The 24177-nt window shown below is 44.8% G+C and overlaps 1 protein-coding gene across 5 annotated transcripts in view; it reads right to left on the bottom strand.

Annotated features, from left to right (window-relative positions):
* CNNM2 (cyclin and CBS domain divalent metal cation transport mediator 2) overlaps nucleotides 1-13688 on the bottom strand; it is a 1049463-nt gene extending 1035775 nt beyond the window's left edge. For 3 of the 5 annotated variants that reach the window (XM_078643679.1, XM_078643674.1, XM_078643676.1), the window contains exon 1: nucleotides 12093-13568. In XM_078643679.1, coding sequence (XP_078499805.1) covers nucleotides 12093-13515 — 1423 coding nt within the window. In that variant the 5' untranslated portion in view covers nucleotides 13516-13568. Of the gene's footprint in view, nucleotides 1-12092 lie in introns of all 5 variants that reach the window. The other 2 variants (XM_078643677.1, XM_078643678.1) reach the window with 2 other exon arrangements.
* Between the last annotated feature and the right edge of the window lie 10489 nt (nucleotides 13689-24177).

Genomic DNA, 24177 nt, shown 5'->3' on the forward strand with positions numbered 1-24177 from the left:
TGCCGCCTACTAGGTACTAGATCTGCAGTGGCAGCGACTAGGATTCTTAAAACAGATACTTCCCCCCCTTTCGCCATTGGTGTAGCAAAATTTGTGAGTTGGGCTTGGTCAACTCGTACTCGCAACCTTGGCAAATGAAGTTCCCACTGTATATGTTTTTACAACTTTTAGCTCCAATGTAGCATTGTTTTTATGTAGTAAGGGGTCTTTTTGTACATCATTGTCTAAAAATGTAATACTCTTCTTAACATGGTTTTAAAATGTAATGTATTTATTATCTTATATGTAAAAGTGTATGAACTGCTTTTTAATATGTACTTGTCTTTTATGATGCAAATCGAATAAAGACCTCTTGAATCTGAATCGGATGCAAAAACTGTTGAAAAAGTGATGAGTATCCCATGCAGCAACTAGCAACCATGTGTGGGAATTGTAACAAAAGGGGAATATAGGAGGACATTTTCAGAACCATTAGCAAGGAGATCCATCAAGGGCTTAAAGAGATGGGAAAACATGGCAGCCACTGGCCGAAGAGGTGAAAAGAATCAAATGTTTGAGAAAGTGTTGTAGTCATAGCCCCTGTTGAAGAAATCACTGCTTCAGAATGTAGAGTGACTTCCCATGCACAGCCGTCTCTTCATCAGACGGCAATTTCAACGTTATTTGGCTTACGTTATCAACATTGTAGTTAGCCCACTATTTGGCAGCGGTGGCTGGCACGGATCGGAGGTAGGGGGGGGCGGAGCGCGAGGGGGGAGGACGTGGGGAGAAGTGGGTATTAAAAAATAAACCTCACTGCATCTCTCCTCCGTAGTCCTTCACTCGGCCTGAACAGGAAATACACCCAGGCTCCCAATCAGCAAATCACAACACTGCAGCGTTGTGATTGGTCTGAGCGTCGTGGTTCAGCGCTCTGATGCCGACTGGGAGCCTGGGCATGTTCTCCATGCAGCCTGTATTGCAGCCTGCATGGGGAACATGGAAGGGTGCATGTTTGGCCGGCCCTAGAGGGCCAATCAAACAGTCACTGTGAACTTAGGAGGGTACACTCCTTCCCTGCCTCCTCTGTGAGCAGGCCACCCCGCAAAGCTGCCGCAGTAGGACAAAATAAAATGATAATAAAACGAATATATTATCATTTTATTTTATTTTTATTTCATTGCTAAAAAGTATTGGGCGACGCTCCCCCTCGTTAGCAGGGGGGGGCTGCCACTGCTGTTTGGTGATAAATCATTGGTGATCCTCTATTTGTGAAATGCAGTTCATTTGACTATTTTAATTAGTGCAACCTATTCTTCATTTTCAGCACACAGTTAATAATTTATTCAATCAAGCAGATGATTTTCATTATGCCTCAAAGCATTCTGAGAGTGACCTTTACGGGGGCAGTAGTTCTCCACGTTGCATGCATCCAAACCTCCTCCTTGCATTTTTCGACATGTGTGGTTTATTTCAGGCATGCATTTGCACCTGTTTATCTCTCCTGCTCCACATTGGAGCAATGTTTAATGTAGACATGCCTTTTGTTATATTTAGAGTCTCGCTTGACAGCACAGTTGTCACCAGACAATTATGTTATGATCACCAGAAAACTGGCTTTAGCTCCGCCCACATGTAGGGAGCCAGCAGTATCTCTTAATTGGGCAGAAGTTGTGTGCTTCCATAAAAATGGTAGCCCTCCACACAGCTGTGATCATTTTGTTTTTTTTATCCTGCTGCTCAATCTTAAACTTTCAGGGACACAGACACACAACATTGTAATGCTATTAAAGTGTCTTACATAACTAGATAACTTATGGTGTTTTTCTCTGGCAGAAGCAAATATGGGAGGAGGGTGGTCTTTAACCCACATGGATTTTTAGATCTGGTTACCTGACTTTTTAACATACGCCAATATTATTATTTAGCTCTTTGCTTCCACACAAACACATAGCCAGTCCCATACTATCTACTTGTAATGTTTCACATTACCTAACAACCAGGGGCGGCTGTTGCGCTAAGGCCGAGGAGCGTTGCCCTACTGCTCTTTAACCAGGGAAAATAAAATGATAATAACATAGTTATTATCATTTTAGTTTTCTGGAGTTCAGGGCTGGAGGCACAGGGGGAGGAGTGGTTTGCACACTCCAAGTGGGCTGTCCTGGCCCAGCCAAACAATCATGCACACTTTGCCTGTTCCCTACCAGGCTGCATTACACAGCATGGTGGGGAACATTCCTAGGCCCCCAGTATCCTTCTGAGCACGGATTCAAGGCACTCAGACCAATCACAACACTGCATTGCAGTGTTGTGATTGGCTTAGGGGAGCCGATCACAACGCTGCATTGCAGCATTGTGATTGGCTATGCGGAGCCTGGGTGCTTCCTGGTTCTGGAAAAGCGGAGGAGAGAGACGGTCGGTGGACGAGGTGAGTGGTATTTTTTTTTATTATTATTTTGTCCCCCAGTCTCTTTACCCTCATTCCATGCCAGCCGCTAATGCTTACAACATTCCTTTAAAGACAGACCTATTGGCATTGCCAATTCTTTTTTACACTGGATTTGACTCACTTTTTCACTCGATACAGGTAATGTCTGGACTACTAGTTGCAACGATGCAGTCCCAACAGTAAAATAATTTTGAAATATGTCCATAAACAAACGCACATGGCACACACAAATCGAAGTGTATTTTTAAAAAATGCTCAATTTTTACGTTTTCAACATAATGCCACAGATGTGAGGAAGTTACCTATTGAAGTTTCAAACAAGTGAAACCAATAACTGCCTCTGATGCAGAAGGTTCAGCGATCATCAACAAAAATGACAGTAGGACTCCAGAGACTGATATTATGTGTCTGCTTATGTAATGTGTTACTCGATCAGGCTGCAGTTAATCAAACTAACTTTTACATGTATAAAGGAGGTTTCGAAGGCCTACTATCTAAATCTAAGATTCCCCTAAACAGAACAAATAAGCCACAACTGGGGAGGAGCTGACGTCTTTTTACCTTGTGCTTTTTCAGACATAAAAAAAAAAATCACTGAAGTTCGTAAGTATTGGATTCAAATGAAGGAACTAAAATATTGAGGAGAGACTCCAGCACCACCTTTATTACCTTTTAGAGCACAATATGACCCAAAAACTATAGCGCAATATTACCAGGGTGGGGTGGAGATCTATACTAATTTAATTGGGACTCTTCAATGGACAATCTTCAATATGCAAACCCTTTTCTTCTCGTCCCAGTCCCTACATAATGTAATGCAACCTCATTACACATGGACTGGGAGAGGAAAATCAGACAAAATACTAATGTGTGTTAGTACAAACATCCAAAGCCACAACTTATACATAGCAAGTGGGTTTAGTTTCTATAAGCGCAGTGTACATTACTCAGGGCCGGACTGGGACCATTAGGCCGATTTTGTCAGACTAGCCACCCCTGTCCCCAAGGGGGTGGTAGTAAGTGTGAAGCATAGCTGCTTTTGTTACAGTATTGCAGCACCACTGCAAAACTGGCCCACGTCGCTACAAAATCGGCCCCCACTCTTCCAGCCTCCCGGGGGAATGAATGGTACAGTTAGTCCGGCCCTGACATCACTTAAATTACACAGAGAAATCCAGACATTTCAAAGCATTCAAATTAAGAGGTCTCAAACTAGCAAGGACCGTGCTCTGGAGTAGAAACCGAAAAGTGTGAGTACTCATTTCACCTCCGCTGATTGCTGTTTTCAGGTGGGCCTGCTCTTTTTCAGGGGTTATCAGAATCTTTATGTGATGCAGGCATAGCTTTTTTTTTTTGCACCAACCAGAAGTTACATAGCAGTAATAGGTATTGGAGATATCATACAATAACTTTACAAAGCACATGGGAATACATTCTGTAACTTATACAATCATTGAACACCATTTCAACCCTTCATCACGGCAGTAAAGAACCAGGTATTCAAGAGTACCCTCACTCACGCTAGGGTCCCCGACACCTTCTGTGTATTGTGCTTAATGCGCGCGAGTTATGTTCTGTGTTGTTTTTTTTTGTTTTTTGTTTTTTTTTATACACGTCTGGCGAGGATTGATCCTATAGATCAGTCTGCTCCTTCGGTCTCTGAGATCTTCAGTAAGTATTTAACCAGTGGTTCCCAGAAATCTCTGGGCCTCGAGGCTTGTGGAATGTCTCAGCATAGGTCTCCAGCGTTGCCTTACAGTAAGACATATCTGTGATCCAATATTTTAGTCTAGGGGGTCTCTTGCTTCCCCATCTCATCGCTATGCGTCTCTAAGCTAGCAATAGTGAGACCGCCAAGAATTTTCTTCACCTAGCATATTTAAGTTTCCTAACTCCTAAAATGCACACCAGGGGAGTGTTAGGTATCTGATCCGATAGCATCTCGGTGAGTGCATTAGGGACTTCACTCCAGTAGATCTGTAACGGAGGGCATGCCCATGACATATGTAAGAAGTCCGTGCTCGGTGCCTTGCACCTTTGACAGCTACCCGACTCTCTAAGGCCTAGTCTGTGTAGTTTAGTAGGCGTGAAATATAGTTGGTGAATACATTTGAAGTGAATAATGAGGAAGTTACAGTTGGATGTGAGTAAAGTGAGTTGTGTACAGCTGTAATTCCAGTCATACTCAGCTATTATCTCGCCCAACATCATTTCCCACTTTTGCACCGCCGTATTAGGTTTCTCGGCCTGTTCCGCTTGGGCCGCATTGTACAGGCGAGTCACTATGTTTCTCCGGTTAGGGGCCATTAGCAGTATCTGTAATGTGTTTGATTGTGGGGGTTCATCTGGAAATGTAATGTATTGTATAATGTCCTAATCCCGGAGCGTAGTCGTAAGTAAGCAAATTTCTTCATTGGAATTTGATGGGCGCAAAGTGAAGGGTCTGTCATGTTAATGAAGTTATTTTGTGGGAATATAGCGTCCATAGTAGTCAAACCCATCTCTGACAGCAAATTTTGCATATTTTTTTCTTGTGTTAAGATGCAGGCATATCTACAGTAAGTAATTTGAACGTTAAAACACAATGGAATTGATAATCAACTTTAGACACGTAGGTCTTCTTTGTTGTTAGGCTAAAGAGAAGTTGCATCATAAACAATAGGAGATGCTATACCTTCTTTTATGTTTGACATTAAATATGATGTAGAACATATGAAGGGTTTCTGTATTATAGAAACAAACTAAAGTAGGTCTCACACTCTGTCCCTGTGCCCCATCACCTCACCAAATCCTGGGAGATTACTGTTTTTCCTGAATCACAGGCACTCTGAACTCTGATCCCTTTCTCCTTAGATACAGAGGGGGCAAAGTGCCAGCTGCCAGTGCTGATCTAAGCTAACATAGCCGATGCCGCAATCATTATCTGGGGAACCCAGTAGCAGGCTCATCACATTACAGGTGCAATGTCACTGATCAGACCTCATTCACAAAGCTTACAGACCATGGTGAGTAATTTAATAAAAGTACATGACAAGTGGTCCCACCAAAGTGCTCTACTTTTGAAGTCTTCCTGAAATCTCATCTGAGTCCCTCTGAACAGAAAACATAAATTAATCTAAAATATGTGCTGCATTGTAGTTTGTAAACACCAGTTTGCATACACTTCCGCTGAAGAACAATTTATATCTGATACAAAGTGATTTGATTATAACAGATATGAGGACTATTCTTCATAAGTGAAACATGGGAGTGAAAAAATATCATACCCAGCTGTTAACCGAAAAAGCCTGTATTGCAGCCCTTGGTTTTTATTTCTGTCCCGGTTTGTATAGTAACGAAAGTTCTAGCAATCTTCTTAGACTCGCAAACAGGTATATAAAGTATCTAAGATCTGCTAGAATTCTGGAGAGCACAAGAAGTATAAGGAGAAACAAACTACCAGACGTGTTGGCCTTTGGAGACAGAATATAATCAATGATATCTACACCCATTTAGAGACAGTGCTACTGTCTCCGTTTCACAGACAGTATATAACATTTTGAAACGTAATCCCACTCTGAGAGAGTATACAAACTGATTAATTTACTAACTATTTGCAGGTACAAGGTTGAGGCTTTTTCTACACAGGTTTTGTTGTGATCATATCCTTTCCATGATGTCCTAAAAATAAAGCTGGATTAGAGATGTTCCAGTTTATTACATTCTCTTATTCTAAAACAATAAGCAAATTATTTGCTAGTTGCCCCTATTCTGACTCGATAAGGAACTATTTTAGTATAGTGTCCATTCAGAGCCCGTAGATGAACTATGAGACTTGTGAATTTCCTCCTATTCATAGGGAGTGGATAAACTGTAAGGCCAGCTCGCAAACAGAGCATGCACTCTAGTTTGCTAGGCTTGCTACCCCAGGGGCCAGTGAGTAAATATCCTAGTTCTTGTTCACCCATGAACTATTTCATAATTACTCTGAGGTTTGCTCATGCATGACATAACATGAGCCAGTATGAACTAGGAGTTCTTCTTACATTTGAGCCACTACATAAAACTACCTGAGGCTTTCAACTACATGATCCAGTATATAAACAACCTGGTTCTTGCTCACATACGAGTTATTTCCCAAACTACCTGAGACGTGCTCTACAACAGCCAGTACGTAAACTATAAGAGGAGTATTTAAATTTGAGCCAGCATATGAAACTAAAAAAGTACTGCACTTACAGAACTCCAAATATACATTTGAGGCTTCCTCGACTATGAGCCATCATACATAATGTGTCCAAGTTTTGCTTATAGTTGAGGTCACATAAACTAAATGTGGTTCGTTCATATATGAAATAATAAAATGTGATGCATGAAAATATCTGAACCAACTCCTCCTAATTATTGATCATTACTCGCAACGTTCTATTATTTTGTTTGAGTTGTTACAGAAAGAAAATAACCATTACAAATATACCTAGGCTCCATCCCAAAAGGAACAGAGCGGGCTGGAAAGTTAGGTCTCTGCATTGAAAGTCAAGTAACCACAGAAGTATTTTGGCCTTGCTGGGCCTCAACTGCTTGGTAAGGTTTCAGTCCTTAATGAGCCGCAATCTTGAGACAGACGTCTAGAAATAGCCCTCCCTTAACAGTCTCAATGGGACAATAAAGCAATTGTCACTAAGGCTGAGATTCGCCTGGTGTACCTTGGGTTCTCAAACACCATGCACGCGGCCTATCAATGTGGGCAGACAGCTCATTTGACTGGGGTCAGGACTAACTTGCACTAACAGGATAACATAAATCGTGACTAATGCTAACCAACGGAATTTCTAATTGCTAACAAAACTCACGCATTTCCATTGATCGCTTTCTGGTTCTCACACAAAAGCCAGTACAAAACCTATATGAGGTTAGCTCTCATAAGAGACAGCAAAAAACATTTCAAGATATGTTCCCATCTGGTCCAGTGTATGATGTATTGCCTTTTGGAATAGGTATATAAAAGTGTTCAAGATCTGCTGACATTCTGGGCTAGTAAATAATTTTGAAGAATTCCTGCCACCTGTAAACAATAAATAGGTATACTAATACCTGCTCCCTTGTAAAACTATGAGATGTACTCTCATTCCAAGATAATATATAAACTAAAAGACGTAATCTCACTGACAGTATATAAATAGATATCTGCATTCAGTAACACAGTATAATCTGAGAAATGTTACAAATGTGACACTGTATAGATATATAAATAACAAGCATTGGCAACGCCAGTAGGTTTCACCTTATTATATTTTGAGTGTGAGCTGTTGGCTTTGCCAATGTTTGCCTGCATTGTTTAAAGCGAGTACAAGAAAAAAATCGATTTACTGGAGGATTAGCAAACATAGCTAATGGAAGTTCAAACTGTACATTAAATGTAAATGTTTTCAATCTTGATAAACAACAGGTTTTATTTCTCAAATACTTCTCACTCAGGAACTGAATGAAGTGAGAGAATATAAAGAGAAATGCTTAGCTATCCCAAATTTATTTCCGACAGGTTTTAGCCATTTGCTTCTTTGCAGCAGCCCAGGGAGCACACTTACAGCCTCCAGGAAGATTGTCAAACTAAGTCCACCTTCTATAGACCTCAGGCACCCGCTGAGTGAGTGCAACAGATGGCCCTTCCCCTGTGTCATAAAAGCCTTTCTGTGCCAAAGCCTGTGTTTTAATGCAATATGTGGAATGCAGGGGATAAAACAAATACAACTCTTAAAGACTGCTCTCCAGCAATACCCCAATATCCCTACTACTGTGCTTTAACAGACAAGCTGGGTGCATGAAGAGCAACACATAGCTGAGGTTATTTAATGGGAGGAAGCAGCACATGAGGATGAGAGCTAGAAAACACATACGCTCTCATGGAGTGCTGAATCAAAAATAAAAAAATTGTTCCTTAAATGTAGGCAGTGGAAAGATATTAATCATACAAATCAAAATGAGTGTAAGGAGGATGTGCTCCAAGTGAGAGACAACAAGGAACACAAGTTATTGAATAGGAGGCAAGCAAATGAGAGTGACAATAAAACCAACAAATGATAAGCAAAGAGTGGGCTCTAAGCACACTATATACTCACAATAGGTCTTTTACAACCAGACAGCTTGTGCTGCCGGGTAAGCTTGAAATAAAAAACGATAGCTGCTCTCATGCACAGTGAACAGTATGAGATCTGCTCCTGCCCAGATGCATTACATAAAAGAATATCTGCTGACATTCAGCGTCAGTATATATTCTGTTAGACCTGCTCTATAAATGATACTTGCTATTTTTTAGAGACAGTATATAAATTATAACTGATACTCCCATTCAGACACCATATACAAACGGATCTCTGCTGATATTCAGAGGCAATATATAATTTGTGAGACATACTCCAATCCAGACACATTATATAAACTGACATCTGCTCCCATTCGGAGACAGTATATGAACTAAACAACTTATTCTCATTCAGAAACAGTGTATATACAGTCTTCTGTGTGGTAATGGAAACAAATCTTACAGATTATATACTGAGTATGAATGAGAATAACTCCTACTTACTTATGCCTGCTACCCCTTCTGGACATCAACCAGGACTCTCCAGCCAGCTCTGTCCTGGGCTTTTCTTCAATCTGACTCCAGGTGTAACAGCAAAACACACAAGATGATGGATGGAATGTTGCACAAGGGCAAAACATTCACCCCCAGTCACAGATCTGGGTTTAATCCATCATTATTCAGCTCACCAAGCCACCCCAGTTCAGACATGGCCATATGCAAATCAGTCTTGACCCTGTGCCTCATGGAAACAGTCCAGCCCGAACTGCCAAGGTGTAACATATAGCGCCGCGGCCAGGGCGACTGACGCTGGAATCTGGGGACCACGGTTCGATCCCCGGCTCCGGCGGCAGGTTAGCCCAGCACCATGTGACTCTGGGCAATAGCTCGCTTAATCTTCCCGACGGCCCCCCAGCGCCTAGAGACCCTTACGGGTGATTGTGCGCTTTACAAATGTGGACTTTACTTTACTTTACCTTACAATCAGAGGTTTCTTGACCTTCCTATTTTCCCTTGAGGGTTGCAGGACAGGGTTCGCCACCAGGAGAATAACTCCTGCTCCTATCTAAAACAGTATAAACTGATTATTGCTTCCATTCTGAGATAGTATATAATATGTGAGATGTGGTTCTACTCAGGCAGAGCAGATAAACTGATAGTTGCACCCTTTCGGAGACAGAATACCCAGGATGGCACTTAGTCCATTCGTACACTGTACATCGACTGCTCCTTGCCCTCACGGGGAGACAATATTTAAACTACCAGCCCAGCCCTATCGAGGGGCTGTCTACGCACACGTGAGATGTGCTCCTGTTCTCTGCGAGTAAGCACACCCAGGGACGTGAGTTTATATAAATTAAGACACTTCTCTGAGCGAGAGTCCCAGGGAGGCAGGTCTGTGGTATAGGCCTTGCTGAATGCAGCTTTAGCAGGTATTTAAAGCAGCCTAACTGAAAGCAGTTGAAACTGGCAGGTTGCAACTGAAAGAAGCACAGTGAACGCAGACATTTACTGGACTGTTGTAAACCAACCGTATCAGCTCTGTATTGGTAAATCATTAAAATGTGACTGGGTAAAGGCGGGGTCAGAAGTCGATAGTTATCTCCGACAGGTATTTTTATCTTGTAATCTAATCGGGAAGATCAAACCAAGAATGATCAATTTCCACCCACACCCCCCACCAGTATGGACAGAGGTAGCCCTTCCAGGACCTGCGAGTGCCCTGGAGGGAGCGGAGCAGGACGAGCTGGTGCAGCAGCTGCATTGTGAGGTTCTCCGAGATACAGCAGGTCAGCCCGCGGGCCTAAACTAGCAGAGGTGATAAAGACGTGTCAGTCAACAGCCGACCAATGGGTCAGCCGACGTTTTCCGGCTCCTGCCGGCTGCCCTGTCCCTGCACCTGACCGCGATCACAGAGCTCGTCCGTCAGCGAGAGATCGGAGAGGCAGCAAACAGCTACACAGGTCCGAGTCAGACATTCATAGGCGAGCGATCACTGTGCGCAGTGTTCCAACTAGTAACAAACAACACAAGTGCCCTAAATGAGCCATTCAAGGGCAGCTGATCACAGTGTGCAGAGATCAAACAGGCAACAAACGTGACCTAAATGAGCCATTCACCAGCAGGAGATCACCGTGCAGATATCAGATTAGTATCAACCCCAAGAGCAACATAAATGAGCTATTAAACTGCAGACGATCGCAGTGTGCAGAGATCCAACTAGTACCAACTAGTAGCAACCCAGTGTTGAGGTAAAATCAGTAAATAAATACATAAAGCGATCTAAACTGGCCATTCAAGAGCAGAAATCAAACCAGCGGCAAACAACAACAGCGATGTAAATAAGCCATTCATAGACCATGAGAGTGTGCAGAGTTCAAACCAGTAATAAAGATCAAAGAGTTCAAAATTAGAATTTCGTCGGCAGGCGCCTGCAGTCTGCAGATGTCAGCGACGTACACCAACACTCAGAAGTTCGCCACCCCTACTACCAGGGCGCATGAACCGCATGCATCAGGAAGAGACATGGCGAGTGTCCTACAACGACCATTCATTCATTCCTTCTACAGTGCTCGCACAGGCAACTTCGACTCCGTCTACCGGACATGGAACTTTAAAATACTGGGACTGAGGCTCCTGAGGGAATTCCGTGCACTGACTACAGGAATGCTAACCATGAACGACTCTCTGAAATAAAGTAAGATTATGGAAAGCGCGCACGGTGTATGCTAACTTGGTCGTTACTGCGCACGGTTTGCGTTTTTTAGGCTACCCACGTGCACAAATCTTAATCAGAGACGTTTTGGAAAGATCCCTTTGCTATGCACACAATGCGAGGTGAAATGGGCAACGCCAGGCTTTTTCTACTAAATGCAATAAGCATGTTCATGCCCATTTTCTGCATGTTTAAGGAGCATACATATAAACAGAAAGATCTTCATAGAAAACTCTAGATTGCGCATGAAATTATACACAGCAGGCTTTACTGCAACCATCATTAGATGTATGCTTTTGGGAATTACATTTTATTGGATTAATTAATTTATATAAACGAGACAATTCTAGGAAAAAAAGCTATAATCTGAAACGGTCAGAATAATGAGCTTGCTACAGATTGCTTAATGAAGAGTAGCTAGCTATTCAGATAACTGTCTTCTTCATTCAAAGATTGTGACCGGTATGTTTTGTGTGATAACTATGCTCATACACGGAAGTCAGCTTCTGAGAAAGCTTTGAATTGTGCGTTCATTGCACAATTTATGCCTAAAGGCAGCAGTCCTGGGCATTTTGTATTTCACTAAGGATTACGGCTATTTATAGATTCTGAATTTTACTGAGGAGGATTACCATTCCGCCAAACTCAAACTATGCAGTGCAAGGAATCCCATCAGGTCTGACCTCCTTGGCAGGGCTTAAAAACTAATATAAATACGCTCACTGCACCACTACTTTAGACCACAGGCTCAAACTTTAAAAAGTTTGGTAGATTCAGCCAACTCAGAATCACCTGAAAACATGCGCCTTTTAGAGTTCATCAAAAACAATCAGCACAGGCCTAGTTCCAAAAAGCACAAAGGAGAAGAACAGAAAGCAGAATCCCACCTTTCTTGAACTCCTCCAGCATGGCATCAAGCTTGGTGTCATTGAAGACGAAGTGCAGTGGGTGGTTGTAGAAGCGAGTGATCGTCTTGAGTGGCGTGCAGTCATCGGGGTCCACAAATGCCAAGTCCTTGACAAAGAGTAGGTCCACAATATTGGAACGTTCGCCCTCGTAGACCGGGATGCGAGTGTAGCCGCTCTCCATAATTTCAGACATGGCATTGAAGTCGAGTACGCCATCTCCAGCGATCATGAAGCAGTCACGGAGAGGAGTCATAACATCCTCCACTGTCTTGGTGCGCAGCTCCAAGGCACCCTGGATAATGTTCAGCTCCTCCTTGACCAGGTCATTGTAAGGGTCGGTTACACGCAACATTTCCAACAACTTCTCACGGTTGTACACGGTGCCAATCTCCTGGCCTAACACACAGTCCAGCAGTTTGCTGACCGGGTAAGAGGCCGGAAAGGTCATCATCATAAAGAACTTTGTTAAGAAGATTGTGTTGGCTCCCACGGCCAGACCATGCCGCGAGCAGATGGCCTGTGGCACAATCTCGCCAAAGATAACAATGCCAATGGTGGAGACCACCACAGCCACCAGACCCGAGCCAGCAATGTCATCAAGCAGGATGGTGAGAGTAGTGTTGACCAGCACGTTGCCCAGAAGAAGAGAGCAGAGCAGGTAGTTGCCCTGTCGGCGCACTGGCTCAATACGCTTGGCATAGTTCTTTTCCTTTTCAGTGCCACAATTCTGTACAATGCGCAACTCCATGGGGTCCAGAGCCATAAGGCCCAGGTTCAAGCCGCTAAACATCCCGGAGAGCAGCAGTAGCAATCCAATGAAGATGACCTGAAGCCAGAAGGGTAATAAGAACTTCTTCTCCTCGCCCACGATCACTTTGGTGTCCTCACCATCATGGTACACCCAGGTGGTCTCTGTCCAGGGCTGGGGTCCGGGCCCAGTCGCTGCCCCAGGCGGGGCAGCGAGTGAAGTACACAGGTAGTAAGACTTGCTCTTCTCAGTTTTGCGCAGGGGCTTGATGTCGATCTCCACGATGCCCGAGGTGCTGCGGTGCAGCACGATGGAGGGCAGGATGATGATGTCCGAGGTGCGGATGCCGCAGGGCTGCAGAACCGCCTCCCCCACCCCAGGGCCGGAGCCTGCTGGCCAGCTCCTCTCGTGCTCGGTGAAGGCTATGCGGGACCACGTCTCGTTGTTGATGTTCAGCCCGTAGACGCGCAGCTTCACCCGAGTGCGCTCGCTCACCCGCAGCGCGCCGTTCTCCATGTACGACACGTCGTCGGTGTCCTCCAGCCGGAGCCCGATGATGACGGTCTCCGGGCTGCTGCTACCGCTGCTGTTCTCTTCCCCGCCGCGGGCTAAGCTGGCCAGGCAGGCGAGCAGGAGCAGTGCCAGCGCCGCCATGTTCAGAGCGGGCAGCGGTGCAGTGGCGACTAGTTCCCATCACAGGGAACGACCTAGCGACAGCGCGCACGTCACGTGAGCGCGGGGGGCGCACTCGCGCTGTGCTCGCGCCGCCTACTCCGCTGACAGCCGGTTCTCGGATTGACAGGTGGGTTCGGCTAATTATGCGTTCCGATTGGTCGAGGCTGCCGCGAGCGGGCGAGGCTAATGAGAGTGGGACGAAAGGTGAAGCTTGAGAGTATCTGAGGCGAGAAGCTACGCTTTAACTTTAAGGAATAGTGTTGGTCTTCAGCAATTTTTACATTTGAAAAACTGCGGAATAACCATTGTAGCCAATCCCTCCTACATGCTTCTAGACTCCTGCTATTAAAACGAGGCTTTGTATACTTAATGAGGTAAGCGTTTAGTGTATTTGGTACTCACCATCTAGTGAGAGATACTAATATAATCGAGGAATGACAGGTGCGTTGCCAGAAAAAGCCGAGACAGTCCGTTAGTTCTACAGGTAAATATGAATTTGTGAATTAAAACGTGTCATGGCATGTTTTTGCTATGTAATCCAAATCTTTTTCTTCTTATTCACATTGCTCATTCCACTTAGTTTTAGCCATGATTTCTCTCGGTTGGTCTTCAGTGAGCAGCGTACTACTGAGAGCTAGCATTTCTGGGCCCCTTCTTTATATCTCGATTTCCTTTGTTTGTTTTTACTTGTTTGTTTTGCACTGTTGTGTAAAAATATTTATTTTTTAATGGAAATTGTTAGAAGGTAGAAAAAGGTATCAGAGACTTTATTCTGCTACCGTACAAGAGCTCGGCATCTCAACCAATACCCCAACTGTCCCCTATCGAAGTCACAGGACAGACCAAAACAATGGGAGAGGAGTGGGTGGGGAAGGGAAAAGGTAGGGGAATACAGATTGAGAACAGTGGAACATTCCATTAATATAGAACACATTTCCATCCATTAACAAAAGATACATCATGCTAATTAATTAAATAAACCCATTCTGGATTTGCATAGTTCTTTACCCTACCAGCAACAGTCTCACTGGAAGCGCTGTCTTCAGGAACTGTTCGGTCAACATAAGAAAATTCAGCCCTGACATTACTATTGGGCTAGGCTTAGTTTTCAGAATGTTTACCAAGTAAGTCAATGGTTGCATCAAACACATTCATGTAATCACGATCAATACTCTCATAGTAATTATTTCCATCACTTTCTTATGAGATTATAGGGATTAGAAGTTCCTTACATTTAGACAAGCTCCTAATGCTCCAGCACTAGCCATCTTGAGTGATGACATTTCCTTTGCTGGTCTTGACCACTTTCATGGGCTTGGAAAATGGGTTCTACCCCTTTTCCACTCACTTGGGCAATCGATTTCTGATGTAGTCACCAACATTAATTTTAGAACATGAAATGTCATGTAATGAATCATATGAATCATATCAGATCCCTCAACACTGATCAGAAAAATGCTGCCTACTCATACTCCTAGACCAGTCGGCAGCCGTCGGCATGTCGACCTTAAGTATCTCTTGGATTCCCTGCAAAGAAGAATAGGCACGGACGGGATGGTCCTACGCTAGTTTACATCGTTTCTACAAAACTGCGCTCTACAAATACAACTAAGCAATCAGGGTTCTGATACAACAGGGATAACCCTGGGGTTCCACGAGGCTCTATCCTCTCATCCACACTATTAAATATTTACATGGAACCCCTCACCATTATCCTCGACCAAATAAAAATTCCCTGATGACACTGATAACCAGTGACTGCTGGTGACATTTGAAAGTGGTGCGGTGTAAAATAATTGTCATACTGCACTGTAGCGAGCGAGCGAGCGTAGTGAGTGAGCCCGAACAACCTACGGGGATTCGGGGGGTTCACCCCCGAGAACATTTTGAAAAAAGAGTGGACAAATGGTGCATTTTCAAGCAAATTTGAGGAAGCAGGAAGGTTAATAAAGCAATACAATTTAATTATTTATCATTTAAAAAATTGCCAATTTTTATGAGCTACAGAGGACAATCTTTGCGTATGCTGATGTTATCATTTGCCCATATTAACTTTTGAACACACTGATACACTTGTAATGGTTTTGTGCAATATAAAAAACATTTGCTCATGCAATGCAAGCAAAAACACTCATAGGGAGCACAGAGGATTATGCCCAGAACTGGCGTCTTATGCACACATGGTCACACTTTCCACTTTGGAGTGTCATTGCACCTTTCCACACAGTGGAATCTGGAGCAGAGATAGAGCTTCTTTGGGATAGGCGCCGCTCCTTTGTCTATAGTACACACTCAGTCCCTCGAGGAGAGAAAAAGCTACCTTTTGCACATACATTGACACCTTAGATGAAAAATATCGCTCCTTTGCATGCTGAGACCATGTTAAAAAGATAGATTTATCTTGTGACAAATTCTATGGCAGGACCGGAGGCTCCAATTATGCTTCTCAAACTTTACTGTACCAAATACAGCAGCCAATAAAAAAATAGTAAACATATTAATAAAAACTACAAATCCCAGAGGCTTTGAACCACGCCTCTCAACATAATCACATGACACCAAAATCTACAAAATACAGAGGCACTAATCTTCCTCCCTCTTTCTTTGCTGCTCCACAGTCAAGATAAGTGCCTCGTTATTTTGTATACATTATACTCTGATTGCTATTTGTTATATTAATCAATCAATCAGAGCATTTGTAAAGTGCACTACTTGCCCGTAATGGTCTGAAGACGCGGGGGGATGCTGCTGCTGGTCAATAAGCCAGGTCTTGAGGAGTCTTGTGAAGGTCAGCAGGTCTTGGGTCTGCCGTAGGTGGGCGGGGAGGGTGTTCCAGGTCTTGGCAGCGAGGTGGAAGAACGATCTGCCGCCGGAGGTCACTCTGCGGATGCGGGGGACTGTGGCGAGGGTGAGGTCGGCGGAACGAAGCTGGTGGGTGAGGGTGTAGAAGCTGAGTTGTCTGTTGAGGTACGCTGGTCCGGTGTTGTGGAGTGCCTTGTGTGCGTGGGTGAGGAGCTTGAAGGTTATCCTCTTGTTGACGGGGAGCCAGTGCAGGTCTCTCAGGTGGGGTGTGATGTGGCTGCGGCGGGGGAATGTTGAGGATCAGGCGTGCAGAGATGTTCTGGATGCTTTGAAGTCATTTTAGGAGTTTGGCCGAGGCTCCTGCGTAGAGGGCATTTCCGTAGTCCAACCTGCTGCTGACGAGGGCCTGGGTGACCGTTCTTCAGTTATACTGATGCTATTTAATACAGATATGTTTGGTATATAAGGTTGTTTGCAGGTTGTCAAGTGGATAGCTTAGCTCACACCCTGCTTGTCACCTGCAGCATTTCGTGTTTAACTACACTTGTCGTTTTCTTGTGCGCTTCTGTTCTCGCGGTCTCGTCTTTTCTTTCAGTTTTTTACCCTCGGCGTGTGTTGTGCCTTTTTCCTCCCATATTAAGTGCTGAACGAGACTCTGCCCGGGACCGTGGTCTGAGCGGCCGTGCTGAGATGTATGCACGGTCGTCTGGGAGTGGCCCATCCCTGGAGCGATGTCGCGTAAGCAGCCCAAGTGGGCTACTTACCCGTACCTCGGGAGCCCTCACATAGGAGTATTTGCAGCGGCTTCCCTTCACTAAGCTGGTACCGCCTGGCCCAGGCTTGTATAACCAGTATTCCTCTCCTTATTTACATGCAGTACCCTGCCAATTTTGCATTAAAGTGAATCGGACGATTTTTCAAACCCTCCGGTGCAGATAAAGGCCGGATAAGACGATGATAATTAATTTTTGGAACATTCTAACTTTCTAACTCTTGCCCAGGCTCAGGGCCTTCCCCCCTTTTAAGTCCTACGTCACAGTTATGGTACAGACAGACAGCTCTTGCTCCTGCCCTATGCCCCACCTACTGAAAGGAGGGCTGCAATAATTTGCCTTTCCTCTGGGATTTTGGATCTGGAAAGTGTCTCTTTGTTATACCATGTATGACTACAAGGTGTGTGAACAGGACCTGGCCCTCTATGGTCCCCAGGATGACGAGGACTACTTTTATGATGAGATCATGAAAACTTTATTTAATAAATCCCTTGATAAGAAACCGGATAAGGCCTTATCCACCACCCTTCTTCCTATTTCACAACGTCTCGACAAACTGACAGGACATAGCGACATTTGTCAATACCTTTACCTCATTAGACACTTCTCAGGCATCCTTTAAGAAGGCCTTCTGCCTTCTCTCTGATGGAGCCGGTCGTGGCAGAGGACGCTCGACTGGCCGCTTCAACCAACAAGGTCCTCACCGTGGCTACTATCCCAGACGAAGGGGATACGCTCAGGACCCAACACAAGTGTGATTTTATCCAACCAGATCTCGAGGCTTCAGAGGCTATTTCAGCAGAGGCTTCCGCAACAACAACGCCCAATCCTCAGGTACTTATTCACCCCTTTCTCCCTGTGATTCCCCTGGGGGGCAGACTGGGGTATTTCATACACAACTGGGCAAAGGTCACATCAGACTCGTGGGTCCTCAACACTGTGCACGGGTATCAGATAGAATTTATTTCTCAACCGACCCAACCGTCCCCTCCCCCTCCTCTTCATTTTTCCCAACAAGAGCAGCTTTTTATAGACTCAGAGCTGCAAGAACTTTTGGCAAAACAGGCCATTGCTGTAGGAAATTTCCATTCCGGAGGTTTCTGCAGCAACAAATTTTTGATTCAAAAGAAGGGTGGTGGTCAAAGATTAGTACTAAACCTAAGACATTTCAAACCCTTTGTAATCTATCGTCATTTCAAGATGGAAGTCATCCATCTTTTGAGGGACCTTTTGCTGGAAAACAACTCGATGGTCTGGTTGGATCTAGAAGATGCGTACTTGACAGTCCCAATCTACCCTCCACACCAGCGTTTCTTCCAGTTTCAAAGGAAGGATCAGTGATTCCGTTATCTGTCCCTGCCCTTCAACCTATCCTCTGCCCCATGGGTGTTTACAAAACTCCTGAAACCAGTCGTCACTCGTTTAAGGGAGATGGGAGTTTGCATGATTGTCTACCTGGACAACATGCTTCTTCTGGCATAGAGTCGTGCATTGCTTCTGACGCACTTACAATGGACGGTGTACCTTTTACAGGATCTAGGTTTTGTAATCAACCCCAAGAAGTCGATGACGACCCTGTCCCAACAGATTGAATTCCTGGGATTCCAGATAGATTCTGTGTCCGCTCAGCTTTTACTCCCACAACCCAAGATGAAATCCATCAAGAGGGAGATCAGGTCCACCTTATCGAAACAGATGGTGTCCCTGAGATCCCTAGCGAGGATTGTGGGCATTCTGGCCTCATCCATCCGAGGGATCTTCCTGGGCCCGCTTCACTACAGAGCACTGCAGTGCCTATAGATTCATTATCTTCAACGGAACTATTCATACGATCACTCCATTGTCCTGACACAAGAGCCCCAAGAGGAACTCAGATGGTGGTTGATACACATGGAAGCTTGGAATGGTAGGGCCATTTTCGGTGTGTCTCCCGACGTAGTCATCGAATCGGATGCCAGTCGCTGGGGCTGGGGCACCAGATGCAGTGAATTTGCTACCGGCGGTCGCTGGTCTGCAAACAAATTGAGCATGCACATCAACTGTCTGGAGCTGTTGGCGGGTTCTTTCGCCATCAAGTCGATTTCTCCTTTGAAGAGCAATTGTTACATCCTCCTCCGGATGGACAATGTGTCAGCGGTTCATTACATCAATCGCCTCGGAGGGACGAGATTTCGGCTCTTGGCCAGCATAGCTCAAGAATTCTGGCACTTCTGCCTGGCGCAGAAGATCAGTCATGGCAGAGTACATTCCAGGGAAGGACAACTCAGTGGCGTATTGGAACTCCAGATTCCTGCGAGAGTACAGCGATTGGAGGCTACACCCTTCAGTATTTCAAGAGATCATGGATATTCGAGGTCCGTGCCTCGTAAATCTCTTTGCATCTCGCCTGAATGCTCAGCTTCCCAAATTCGTCAGCTGGAGACCGAATCCGATGTCAATGGGAACAGACTCATTTCTCCATCCTTGGGGAACTCAAATGAATTATGCCTTTCTGCCCTTTTCAATTATTCCCAGAGTAGTGACCTGTGTCCGCCGCCAGGCAGCATCACTGATCTTAGTCACTCCTCTGTGGAAAACACAGTTGTGGTTTCCAGCACTCTTGGACTTATCGGTGAATCTACCCTTTCAGCTTCCGGTGTTCCCACAACTTCTTCTGGACCCAGTCGGGTCTCCACATCCATTAATTCTTCAAGGACAGCTGGTCCTCATGGTGCGGACGATCTCAGGAGATGCGAACAGATTGCATGCCTTTCATTGGCAGCTGCCGACTTTATTCAGCAAGCTTGGGCTCCTTTCACCAGAAAACGATATTCTGCTGCATGGAAACGTTGGGTGGGTTGGTGCCTTCAATGGGAGGCGGATCCTGTGGGATCAGATTTGAAGGATATCTTAAATATTCTGTCGGAGTGTGCAGAATCTTGGCTTTGCTACAGGTTGGTAAATAATTTTAATCGGCTTTGTCGGCCGGACATAATTATATTGATGGAAAACTTTTTTGGGTGTACATCCTTTTGATTGCAAATTGTTAAAGGGCATTAGGGTCTCTCGATCCACGAAACCCAGATATTCCACTTTATGGGATGTTTCTTTGGTGTTATCATTGTTGGAATCTTGGCCAAAAAACAAAGATTTAACATTAAAACAAATTTCGGCAAAACTTACCATGCTTTTGTGTCTTGTTTCCTGTCGGAGGGTTTCTGATGAATGTGCTCTTGATTTAGCAGGTAGGTTATTCTCTCCTCAAGGGGTATCAATTATTACATCCAAAAGGACTAAGACTATGTCAAGGTCAATCGATTACCCTGCGTTTCTGCATAATGACAAGTTATGAGTTGTGAAATGTTTGAAAATGTATGAGGAGCGTACGTTAGCTCACAGGGCGGATCCACTGGGTCCTTTGCTCATAGCTATCCAGAAACCTTTTATGCCTGTATCTGCTGCAACATTAGCTCATTGGGTTCGATGGGTCATGGCTGAGGCAGGCATTGACATTTCTGTGTATGGGGCTCATTCGACAAGAGGCGCTATGGCCTCCAAAGCCTTTGTCATGGGTTCTAGGTTAGAAGATATTTTCAAAGCTGCTGATTGTTTAAAATATTCTATTATAAGCCTATTGTGCATGTTGCTTTGGTTGTTGTTGGTCAGCTTTGAACCAGCATAATCTGAGCCTCCGGTACTGCCATAGAATAGAAAAAGTTCCAGTTAACGCAACAAGAATTTTAGATTCTATTAAGGACACGGAGGCGAGGATTATCCCACCCGGTGGGACAGGTAAGAAGAGTTTCTTTAACTGTCATGATGTTAAGTGATGATGTTAAAGTTCATGTCCATCTACCCGCCCTTGCATAAGAAGTATGTTTATCGGTTGGATACTCAAATTTATTTTTCTTTTCAGGAACTGAATCTAAACAAAACTGAGGTAGCAGTTTTTTCGTCTGATGATATGCCGCCCGTGTGCGGCTGAAGTTGCCTTTGGAAATTTTGTTTACAGTGCTCTCCATTGAGAGTTGGATTGTATCCTGTTATTGCACTTTATGTTGCACTTCTCGTGCAAAGAGGCAGGAAGATCAGTGCCTCAGTATTTTGTCGACTTTGGTGTCACGTGATTATGTTGAGAGGTGTGGTTCAAAGCCTCTGGGATTTGTAGTTTTTATTAATATGTTTACTGTTTTTTCATTGGCTGCTGTATTTGGTGCAGTAAAGATTGAGAAGCATAATCCTCGCCTCTGTGTCCTTAATAGAATCTAAAATTCTTGTTGCGTGAGCTGGAATATTTGCTATTCACTGATATCATGGAGAAGAAGGAACTGCTTCCTTGCGCATACCAATAACACCAAGAGGAGTGGCAAAAATGTTCTGTGCACCCAGGATTCCCCCTGTGAGCATTCAATGCAAGACCCATTTTTTAAGCTTGCACTAATATTACACCTCCAAATAAACTCCGTGGTCACACTTCACATGCACCCCATGAACATTGTCAGCATGATACACAAACCCAGCCATCGTAACTGCGAAACGTAATGGCCAAGTACTGTAAAAATGACTTTGTATAAACAGCTTGTTCGAAACAGGCCACAAGAACACTACAAAATACTTTGAAACACAGTAAGCAGTTACCATCGCCCTGTTCTATAAAAACTATTTGTGCACGTATTCAAGTCATCTCTACCTATTCTTAGGTTATGCACCCCGCAAATGCAACCTACAAACACGCTACCTACAATAACTTAGTCTTAACACTGAGCATGCACAGCGGAAAGCATTGTATGATGCACGCAATTGTAGACTGTAAATTGTAAATGTATTTATATAGCGCGTACGACCCCATACAAGGCTAGTTCATGCTTTTTAGGTGAGTAGCTCGCTATTCTGGAACACCAATCACGCATGCTGTTTGCAAATGCACACAGCACATCTCAGACAAGTTACGAACCAACAATTAAATATGCAGATGGTAGACGTGCGTCACTCACAGACAAACAGACTCAGAAAAACACAAAAAAGGTAAGCAACGCACGTGCACATGCAAAGCACATAATGTACACATTGCAAGCAAGCACATTACGGAAGTAATGAAGACATATGAGATGCTTAAAATGTTTAAAAATATAAAGCAAATTCCCCGAGCAGGACAGAATGAATTACGGATTTTCTGCGGCCGGATGAAAAATTATACCGACAACCTGATCACCACCTGGGAACACAGAGACCAATCATGCTGCAAGTGAAAATGAAGTTATCAGGCAGCAGAACATTATAATTTATTGAGGAGACAGAACATTATATGGGGATAAACTGTGATGTATTTGAGACAACACGTCTGTAACATTTATTGAAGCGCGGAAAAGAGAACAAGGTAATTCCCAGATATACAACAGTCAATAGATCACGTTGGAAAATTCCTGGTATTGTACTTCAACCATCTCGTTGCTCTATGTGCAGTTATCAGAGTAGTAGCTGGGATTGTCTACCTTACAGTAAAATAATCTGTTTCTGTTATATGCTGAACAACTTGACAGCTAGGGACTTTTACTCCACCCTGACATCGATATTAGAACATTAGAATGTTGGTAGCTCGGCTGTCCCCAGAAGGGTGGGGGAAGAAGGGAACTATTCTACTAGATTTTTTTTGCGCGAGAGGGCGCTGTCGTGTAACGCAAGCTGAGTGAGTTGAGCCGAGCCGGAGCCGGAGCGGGAGCGCTGCAGAGGGGTGCAGAAGGGCGAGAGGAGCCAGGGCAAGGGAACAAGGGAACAAGGGAGGAAGCCCTCATCCTCGCAACCGAGTCTCAACCCCAAGCGGATTACTGGACCACAGTACCCGGCACAGTACCTGGCCCTGGTTCCACCGTCAGGAGAGCCAGCGGGACGGGAGCGGCGGGAGCCGCGGCGAAAGGCGGCGAGCGAGAGGTCAACGAGGTCAGCACAGGCGGTGAGTTTGTTTGCTGTCCCCGCCCGTGGCTCCGCACTGCCTTTTTCGCCGAAAATTTCCCACGGCGTCTGACCCCCGCAGCACCTCCAGCTCCAGCTGTGCCTCAGGGGGAGCTTAGGGGTGAGGCAGAGAGCGGAGGGCAGCGAACGGTGCACTGCTCCCACCCAGCCCACGCCCGCCCTACGCCTGTGCTCGCACACCCTCGATAGTGGCGTAACGAAACTTGAGGGGGCCCCCCTGCAAACTACATGGAAGGGGCCCCCTCCCATCCTCCGTGCCAGTCTAGAGCTCTCAGGCCAGCGACCCGCCATACTGCAGGGGATGCGGGTGATTGTTACGCCACTGTCACCAATCCAGCCGTTATAAGTAACACTGGATGGTGGAGTTGAAGGCTGGGCTTAGTCTGCCCGCAGGTTATCATAGGTGGTGGTCCATTCATTACAGGGTCCCTGACATCAGTAGACCGGGGTAGTTTGCCCAATTTTAGGTGGGTTTCCTGATGCAGACTCCTGTCATGATATACAACATCGGGCACACTCATCGTTCAGTTTTGACAAAAGTGCATCCACTGCTCCTTCTCGTTTCCGTTTAAACACATTAGACAAAGCGATAATGCAGTATTTCAAAAGCAGATGTAACTACAAAGAGCATATTTTGATAATACATTTTTATTAGTAGACAATAGCAATCTTAAGAGGCATTGCATAGCTTCATACACACTGTGACCCCAATTCCATCACAGTCTCTCTCTCTCTCTCTCGCTCGCTCTCTCTCTCTCTCTCTCTCTCTCTCTCTCTCTCTCTCTCTGTGAGTCAGTCTCTCTCTCTCTGTCATTCAGTCTCTCTGTCAGTCAGTCAGTCTCTCTCAGTCAGTCTGTCAGTCAGTCAGTCTGTCAGTCACTCTCTCTCTGTCAGTCAGTCGGTCTCTCTCTCTCTGTCAGTCTCTCTATCTCTCTCTTTCTGTCAGTCTCTCTCTGTCAGTCAGTCTCTCTCTCTCTCTCTCTCTTTCAGTCAGTCTCTCGGTCAGTCAGTATTCAGTCTCTGAGTCAGTCAGTCTCTACTCTCTCTCCACTCTATCTCTCTCTCTCCATTCTCTCTCTCAACTCTGTCCACTCTATCTCCACTGTCTCTCTCTCCA

Source organism: Lissotriton helveticus, chromosome 5_1 (assembly GCF_964261635.1).
Source record: "Lissotriton helveticus chromosome 5_1, aLisHel1.1, whole genome shotgun sequence".
In the NCBI taxonomy this organism is placed as follows: domain Eukaryota; kingdom Metazoa; phylum Chordata; class Amphibia; order Caudata; family Salamandridae; genus Lissotriton; species Lissotriton helveticus.